The following is a 9,313-nucleotide window of genomic DNA, read 5'->3' as shown; positions in this document are numbered from 1 at the left end:
AATATCTGGACCCATACTGCCCAATAGTTGGACCCGTACTGCCCAATAGTTGGACCCGTAGTGCCCAATAGCTGGACCCGTACTGCCCAATAGTTGGACCGGTAGTGCCCAATAGTTGGACCCGTACTGCCAAATAGTTGGACCCGTAGTGCCCAATAGCTGGACCCGTACTGCCCAATAGTTGGACCGGTAGTGCCCAATAGTTGGACCGGTACTGCCAAATAGTGGGACCCGTAGTACCCAATAGTTGGACCCGTACTGCCAAATAGTTGGACCCGTACTGCCCAATAGTTGAACCCTTAGTGCCCAATAGCTGGACCCGTACTGCCCAATAGTTGGACCCGTAGTGCCCAATAGCTTTACCCGTACTGCCCAATAGTTGGACCGGTAGTGCCCAATAGTTGGACCCGTAGTGCCCAATAGTTGGACCCGTACTGCCCAATAGTTGGACCCGTACTGCCCAATAGTTGGACCCATAGTGCCCAATAGTTGGACCCATAGTGCCCAATAGTTGGACCCGTACTGCCTAATAGTTGGACCCGTACTGCCCAATAGCTGGACCCGTACTGCCAAATAAATGAACCCTTAGTGCCCAATAGCTGGACCCGTAGTGCCCAATAGTTGGACCCGTAGTGCCCAATAGCTGGACCCGTACTGCCCAATAGTTGGACCCATACTGCCAAATAGATGGACCCGTACTGCCCAATAGTTGGACCCGTACTGCCCAATAGTTGGACCCGTACTGCCCAATAGTTGGACCCGTACTGCCCAATAGTTGGACCCGTACTGCCCAATAGTTGGACCCATAGTGCCCAATAGTTGGACCCATAGTGCCCAATAGTTGGACCCGTAGTGCCCAATAGTTGGACCCGTAGTGCCCAATAGTTGGACCCGTAGTGCCCAATAGTTGGACCCCCTAGAGCCCAATTTGATACAGCAACAGTGACGGCTGGCTGTTTAAGTGCAGTGGGAATAATTGTAGATATTTTTATAATTAGTACTAATTGAAACATCACAACAATGGGTACGAGGATTGTTAAGTCCCTCGAATTGGCTTAAATCCTACTTAAAAATTCATAATGGACTACAGATGGAATATTATTTTCTGTTGATTGACCTTATAGATACTAAGATATATCTGTTGGAAAGTTATGTCGAATTTTGCGGTAGCATCGGCATTGGCAACATTGTAAGCATTTACTGGTTCTATTATTTCAGTCGGGTCGGGACGGTAAAATAAATTTGGGTTTTATTTTTTTCGGGTCGGCTCCAGTCGGGCAAAATTTATTTTATTTATTTTCGGGCCGGGCGGGGTCAGGCCTAAAAAAAGTCGGCCCGACTTGTCTCTAGTGGTGGATATCCCTTCATGCCACGCGAGACACTAACTATTACGGTTAACCTCAACAAGGTTTTAGGGAAAGGGGAAACCGAAGAACTCGAGGGAAAACCACTTTACCCCGTGGGGAGTGGTTCCGAGTTTTCTAAACTGAGAATCTGTTGGGCGTTTGGCTCCGAACGAAAGAGGGGAGCACCTAATTGATTGAATAATCTCAGCTCTCTGTCTTTGACTGTTTTATGGAAAAGTAACAGACCGAAATCAATGATCTTTGTAATATTGACATACGAAATAGAGTTATATTCAGTGGTGTAGTAAGGCCAGGGCGTCGCCCCGGTGCTTTTTCAAATGCAGGGCGCCGCCCCGCCTTGGTTTTTCCATTTTGCCATGGCGCGCCTTGCTTCTATTTCGTAAATAATTTTTCTCGAGTAAAGGGTGTGTGAATTTATTATAAATTTTGTTACCTAGGTACGGCCAGCTTCGATCACGCTAAAAATCGAAGTTGGCAGTACATTTATAGCGGCCAGTACAGCCAACTTCGATCACGCTAAAAATCGAAGTTGGACGTACATTTATAGCGGCCGGTACAGCCAACTTCGATTACGCTTGAAATCGAAGTTGGCCGTACTCAGGTAGCGCCCCGGTTCTTGTAATAATAATAATAATAATAATAAAAATAACGAGAAAAATAATAATCAGCTAGGCTAATACTATTAATATTTGAAGCTAACTCATAGTTAGATGTATTTTAAATAGCGCAAAATAGTTTAATGAAAGAGTATGAAATATCATAAGTATAAGAGACATTATTAACTTAAGGAAATATTAAATATAAATTTCCTTGCACTTAATGTTCATAAAATCCAATATATATGTTTTTCGGCTTGAGATACCTCTGCAATGAATTTATACCTAATGCTAGACAAGACTCAAATATGCCAAATTTAAAAGTAACGAAAATGAAATACTGAAATATTATAATAGATGCAAATCAATTATCTAGCACAAAAAAATGGAATGCGTTTACCAAGAAATTTTTAACTACGAAGTTTCTTATCGTTATAATGGTTAAAAACTATATTTAGCAATTTTCCAATCAATTTTACGCTACGGTATTATAGGCTGGGGAGGTACATTTAGCTCTTATATCGAACGCTTAGAAATATTGCGAAGACAAATTGGGAGAGCTTGTCTAAAAAGAATTTATTTAGAACCTTGCCTCATATTGTTTAGAGGTCTTAGGTGTTTACAGTGAGACAAATATATGGGGACTCGGGGAGAGTATTTAAAGTACGGAATACTATTACAAGGCCAAATATAACGCGTAATACCAGAACCAAATGATGGGGCGGACTTTGGACATTTTATATATTATGACTTAATGAAGGACAAGGTGCCTGCCAAAATTCAGCCCGTTGCAATTTTTCCGAAGTGAAACCCTACAGTTAATGGACTAATTCCCAGACAGCCACGAACAAGATTGCTCAGGTGACCATTCGAAGTTAAAAAATGAAATGGTTATATTTTCTCTATGAAAAGCTTCAATAGATTAAAAAAAATCACGTACTGAATGAGATCATATGGCTCTTTTTACACACAATCCTAAGGATTTGTGTGTATTAGTTTCACTTACAGTGTAGCCGATGCCGCCGTGTCGCGCATATCCCTTCAACAGTTAGGTCTAGAAAAGTCAATGATATCTCGGTTGAATGTACATACATCGGCATCGATAGCCTTTCATAAATTTTTGAAATCGGAGCCCTAGAAGATGGGCAAATGCCCTATTTACTATTTTCGGTGGTTTCGCTTTGTGTGGTAGATATTTTCTTTAAAATTAAGTCCGATAACGTTAAAAAGTATATTTTTGGTTAGGTTATGATTCAGCGGATCTACACCTTCGGTTATATCAGTAAATATTAAATTTAAGTATAGTTTCCATAGTAATTTACGGGACCCCAATTTTCGCCTAAAGGTCTACGTAACGTTCCTAATTTTAAGTCCGATTTTCATGAGAGTCAGCGTTGCCAGATCGAAAATCTGAAATTATCGTATCTAGGCCAAAAATTATCGATTTTCCTGGAAAATTATCGCACATTACTTTTTGGCGCTAAATTTGAATTCATACATAAATGCGTTGAATTTAGATGATTTTTTTGAAAGCATTACAGGAGTTTAATTTCAGCATGGACTAATTAACAACAGGGAAAAAAGTAAAAAGAACAAGCATCGACGCACTCTAGCGGTACTCGCGGGCATAACAGGAAATGCTTGTATAGGCTGGTGATTCAAAATAAGTGGGGGGGGGGGGGGGGAGAAAATAGGGAAAGAAGCTTCCTTGGAAGGCTTGGAATTTAAAAGTTGAACCACGAGATTACCATGCGGTGCTAATATTTTAGTCTTTTAAATTAATCGTAAAAATTTAGAATGTCGAGCTTTTCCGATCGTACATATAGTAAAACATTCTGCTTACCGTCTGGAAGCAATTCCCAAATTTGTTACGGTAATTATTATTATCATAATGTAATATTATTCATAAATATAAATGATTGTACCAAGGCTTAATAGTTGTTTACCTTTTTTTGATGATGAATAATTTCCGAGATAATTTCGAATCTATCTTAGAGTCGGAGGTGGAAAAAATATCATTTAACTATACCAATTATACTAAAATAATAATTATAATTATAGTTATTTAACGTGATAACATGGATGGTTATGAGAGACGTTTGGGGTTTCCTTTGTAAACAACAATCTGAAAATTCAAACCGTTAAAAATCTGTTTCCTGTTTATGAAGTTTGAATCACCAGGATAAAAAATATTTGCCTGGCAACGCTGCTGAACGCGTTAACACTTTTTTGGGGTCTTTATAGGGAAATGTTATAGATCTGGGCCGTCCCTTTTGTTAATTAGTCCATGATTTCAGGGAAATAAACAAAATGACTATTATCATTATTAACTGAACTAAATATGTTTAAAAATGTATAAAGAAAATGCGGTAACAGCTAGAAGTAATAAACTCACACTCAGGACTACGCAGCACGTTCGGCAGAAAATGTATATCATTCATTTTTAAGTAGAAGTTTTATAAATTAATAATAACATTTAAATCGTTCGTAAGTTTTTCAAAAAATTAAAAAATTATCGTACATTATCGTACGTTGAGGCAGAATTATCGAAATAATAGTACGATATCGTACCAGTGGCGTAGCCAGGGGGGGCACAGGGGGCACATGAGGAAGGTTGTAGGTTGTTCATAAGTTTCGGGGATACACAGAATACCGAGTTAAGTTTTAATTCTGTACGTGCAAAAGGAACTTGTAGGATGTGTGTTTTTCTTGTAAAGTACTTAGAGAGCTGACTAATTGTAAAAGGGTTGTCAGGGGTGGATTTACACATTTCCCAAGAGTAGGCTGTTCACATTTTGCCGCCCTTATATTTACATTTGTCAGTTTCTATATAATTTTTTATAATTCAACCATTTGGTTGAAATTGCACAAGAAATAGTTTTTGGGTAAATATATATATTTTTTAAAATTAGCTAGGCTAATACCCTAGGCAGCACCACAAGCCCAAGTCGCAAGCGACTTTTTTTTTGGCCTTATTTAAGAGTGGCCCTTCATGCCACGTGAACTTACCGTTAACTATTACCGTTAACCTCAGCAAGTTTTGATGGAAAGGAGAAACCGAAGATCTCGAGGTAAAACCCCTTTAACCAGTGGGGAGAGTACTTTCAAACTCTACGCAAGAGCTGTTCCGGGTTTTCACCCAGGACCACAAGCTGGGATCGAACCCGGCTTCTCTCGCTGCGAGGCGAGAGTGCTAACTACTCCGCCACCTCAACTGAGCTAATCAAAGCTCAATCATGTAACGACTAATAATGCGGTGTATTACAAAATAATGTACATTTGGTAAACGTAATTAAATAATATTTATTGCGCTTAGAAACTGTTAAAAAAATAACAAATTGAATTAAGTTATAAAAATTTCTTACAATACCTTTTTGCGCGATTTTTTGGTGGCAAAATCATCGATTATATCGTCGTAAGTAATCTTGTTCATTAATTCCGACTCTATATGCTCAAAAGAGCTAAAGCGTTTAATTTTTCTTGACTTAAGGTCGATCTCAGATAATTTTTTACACTTTTTAGACAAGAAAAGCTTCTCTCACCCGAACAATTTGTCGCTGGAGTACATAATGCCATACGAAGAGCTATGTCCAAGTTAGGATAAACGTTCTGCAAACTCTGTTTTCGCAGAAACGAAGATAGACTTTCTAATGATTCAGAATCTGGTTTTACCAAAACTCTTTCCGAAGAAATGTGGCTTTGAAAATGTATCCATTCTTGAACTAAGTCAGTCTCTAAATCATTAGAATACATTGCTTCCAAGGAAAGGGCTTTTTTTGTAAGGCTTGATGATGACAATTCACCCATTTTAGTCAGAAATGAAAACTTCTCATTGAATTTGTTGTAGGCATCCTGCCTTTTTTCTAATTCGGATACCAGTCTATCAATGATGACGAGAAATGTGTTAACCCTGAAAGTATCACTCGCGTTCATTTTCATTTCTTCATCAGGTGTTTCATCATATTTTTTTTTCTTTACGGTTGTCTTTTTTCCATGTCTTTTGTGTACTGCTTAAACACACTTAATTCCATCGCCTTTTCTTCGAAATACTTGAAATTTTCTCGTTGTTCTACGAAAAACTTTCTTTCCAAAACAACATTCCACACAACAACCATTAACGCGGTTTCCAGTTGTTCTAATTTCAAGAGAATTCCCGTCGCTTCGTTTCGTGAGACAGGCTTTTCGGTACAATCATCCCTGATTTTTTCCAAAGTTTTAAGGATTTCGTACCAAGAGTCTCTCAAACTTCTACATGCATCCTCTTTAGCTGACCAACGTGTGAGGTTTACTCTCTTTAGCGTTTTTCCTTCACCGATTTCATTCATTAATTTTTTCCAGCGTTGTGTCGAACTTACAAACAAAACGTAAATTTCTTGGAGCAACATGAAGAAGCGACAAGCTTCTGTGCAAGCTACTAAATTTAAAGAGTGGGCAGAGCAAGGAACGAAAAAAGCAAACGGTGCTTGGCTTTGAATTTTAGCTTGTAAGCCATTGTATATATCAGACATATTCGCGGCATTATCATATGATTGTCCACGACAGTCTTCAATATTTATGCCCAAGGTTTTTAGTTCCAAAGTAATGGCAGAAAACATATCTTCAGCTTTATGTGCCACTGAGGGCAAAAACTTGAGAAATCTTTCACAGGGTTCTCCTATTTCCAAAACGTATCGAATCACGAGGGTCAGTTGGTCTACGTGTGCTATATCTGGTGTTGAATCGATGATTAAGGAACATAATTTCGCCTTTCTTATCTCGTCTCCAATCAGATTCAAGACTTTATGACCCATCAAGTGAATAAACTCATCGCAAACGGTCTTTGATAAGTAGCTGGTACTTCCAGATCCTTGATTACCAAACCGTTCAATATGACTGGCTAAAAAAGGATCGAACTCAGCTAACAGTTCCAAAATCATAAAATAATTTCCGTTGTGTGTATCACCGAACTTTTCACTTTTTCCTCTAAAAGCGAGACCTCTTGAACACAGCCGCTTCACTACAGCAACAACCCTCTTCAAAACGTTTCTCCAATAAGTAATTTCTTCATTAATTTGGAGATGCAGTAAATTGTCGATTCGACCATCAATCTCACTTCTAGTTTTCAGACTAATGATACAAGATTTATGACGCGCAGAGTTTTCACGCTGAGCTACTCTGTGTTCCGCGTTTTTCCAATCATTAAATCCTTCGATCTCAAACTTAGTTTTATTCTCCAATGGACCGAATACCAAACAAGGTCCGCAATATAGGGAACTCTTACTTTCAGAATAAACCAGCCAATTTCGGCCCTTCACTTCATTGTTTTTCATTTTTCTTTGAAAGATACTCACTGGTAAGAAACGACGCTGATCAGCATATAGTTTTTCACTTTTAGAGAAGTCAGAAGACTTGTTTTGATTGAAGCGATAATCTCCCTTAAGGTATCATTGATTTCCCAAAAGGCTGGATCTTTGTTTAGATTTACTGTTCTTTGTACTTGGTTATCATTTAATGACTGCGTCTGAGACGCATCTTCAATGTTGAGGCTGCTATGATTTCTTTTCGTCAAGAACATAATTGTCAGTTTTTTCTAAAGTGGATTGTTCAACAGATGACTGTTGAGCTGCAGAGTTCAAATCCGTTTAATCTTTTCCTGATTGAATTGTCTCAGTGCATGTTGTTGAAGTTCCTTTCGTCACTACTTCCACTTTTAAAAAAACGGTCAATTTTTATCGTTTTACGGATAATTTGCTCTTGTTCTTCTTTTTTTAATTTGGCCTTCTTTTTATACTCGGCTCCACTAAGTCGCTTTCTCCCATCACTCATTCTAACAATTTTTTATTCAAGAACTGAATCCGAAATGAAAAAGATGAAATTGCACAGCTTCCGAAGTACCTAATTAAAATGGAACATTTGAAGTACTTTGAGGGAAAGAAGAATTCTTCCGAAATATCTAATATTTCTTTTTGCACGATGAATTGTTTATTCCAAATTATTATTTCTATGTTTGCTTCATTAAAAAAGACTCGAGTCCGACATTTCTTCAAAATTATTTCTAATTTGCCTTAGCAAGTTAAAGTGAAGGAGAGTAGAACTCGTAACTCGTTAAAGTGCACATGTGAATGATGTGATACTGATAAAGGTATTTTAATTTTTAACAGAGTTAAATTGTTTGCACGTGTTCGAATTTTCGGTATACTATAGACTATAGAGAAGAATAACTATAAAGGTATTAAAATTATATTTTCCCATCATATCTTACGTAGAAACTTTGAATTAGTAGGAATTAAAACATATTATATAACGGTATATTAGTTTTACCTAAACACATTATTAGGTCTTCTTGTGTGGTCGTGCACCCTACTACATCATATGGAAGTTAGAGGGAAACGATAAAGGTTTAATTTTACTTTCAGGCGTTTCGGTTATGTAAAATTTTCGATTCCGAAGGTTAATTCAGGATGAATATTGAATAAACTTGGTTAACAATAGCCAATAACGAATACTAATATGTATCAATGCCATGTAAAATTAATGCAGTAATAAAAAAATACAGAAAATAAAAAACTTGAGTGATCTACACGGTATCCAACAGACTCCAACTATCCGTATAATCTGTGTTCGTTTGACTCCTGACTCCGGAATCCGTTAATCAAAAAACTACACACAATCGGGTAAAACTTCGACGGAGTAGCACGAACTTCTATCTAAGGTTATTACTACGTTAGTAGCCGCCGGACTCAGGAAAACAAAATTCGTATTTGGAATCTTGGATAATACTAATACAGATGCATTTATATTTATTATTTATAGTTTACTCCGTAACTTAATTTTTAACGTGCATTAGATACATTTTGCAGGAAATTTATTTATATTTTTGAAATAAAATTAAGACAACTTAAAAACGCCGCCACTGCGCCAACTAAAAAAAATTGCTTACCTAATAGTCCTAGAAATGTTTGCACCCCCAAAAACCCTTGCACCCGTACGCAGTTGCGTACCCTATTTCGCCGCCCCTGAGCAGTAGTCGGACTTGTATCAGTGGGCCCAGTGGGGGGTAGTCCCGATAGTGCAAAGAGTGTAAAATATATTTGCCGCAATTTTGCTCTCTTCTCACTCATACAAAGTATGGGCAGAGGCCGATTACTGGTTGGGGGCCAGGAACTGGGTGTTTTACCATAGAACTTATAGAAGTTTGCGGTACGTTGAATATACAATGAAATTGAATAGGGAAAAGTCACCGGAAAATGTCTTGTAGACTTCTTTAGTTGCAAGACATCAGAAAATTCTGTCCCCAAATTTTCCACCCCTAAAATCTGCCGCCCTAGGCTCCAGCCTTCTCAGCCTTATGGTAAATCCGCCACTGACTGG

The 9,313-nt window shown here is 38.0% G+C and overlaps 1 protein-coding gene across 1 annotated transcript; it reads right to left on the bottom strand.

The window, feature by feature from the left end:
- Positions 1-5,937: 5,937 nt before the first annotated feature.
- LOC149936881 (zinc finger MYM-type protein 1-like) lies at positions 5,938-7,272 on the bottom strand. Its single transcript, XM_090153738.1, has one exon. The coding sequence runs from the start codon at positions 7,270-7,272 to the stop codon at positions 5,938-5,940; it is 1,335 nt and encodes a 444-aa protein (XP_090009864.1).
- Positions 7,273-9,313: the final 2,041 nt, after the last annotated feature.

The sequence above is a fragment of the Leiobunum rupestre genome, chromosome 7 (genome assembly GCF_980474605.1).
Source record: "Leiobunum rupestre chromosome 7, qqLeiRupe1.1.hap1, whole genome shotgun sequence".
NCBI lineage: Eukaryota > Metazoa > Arthropoda > Arachnida > Opiliones > Sclerosomatidae > Leiobunum > Leiobunum rupestre.
Note: the sequence above shows the minus strand (reverse complement) of the source record. Positions and strands in the feature narration are given on the sequence as shown.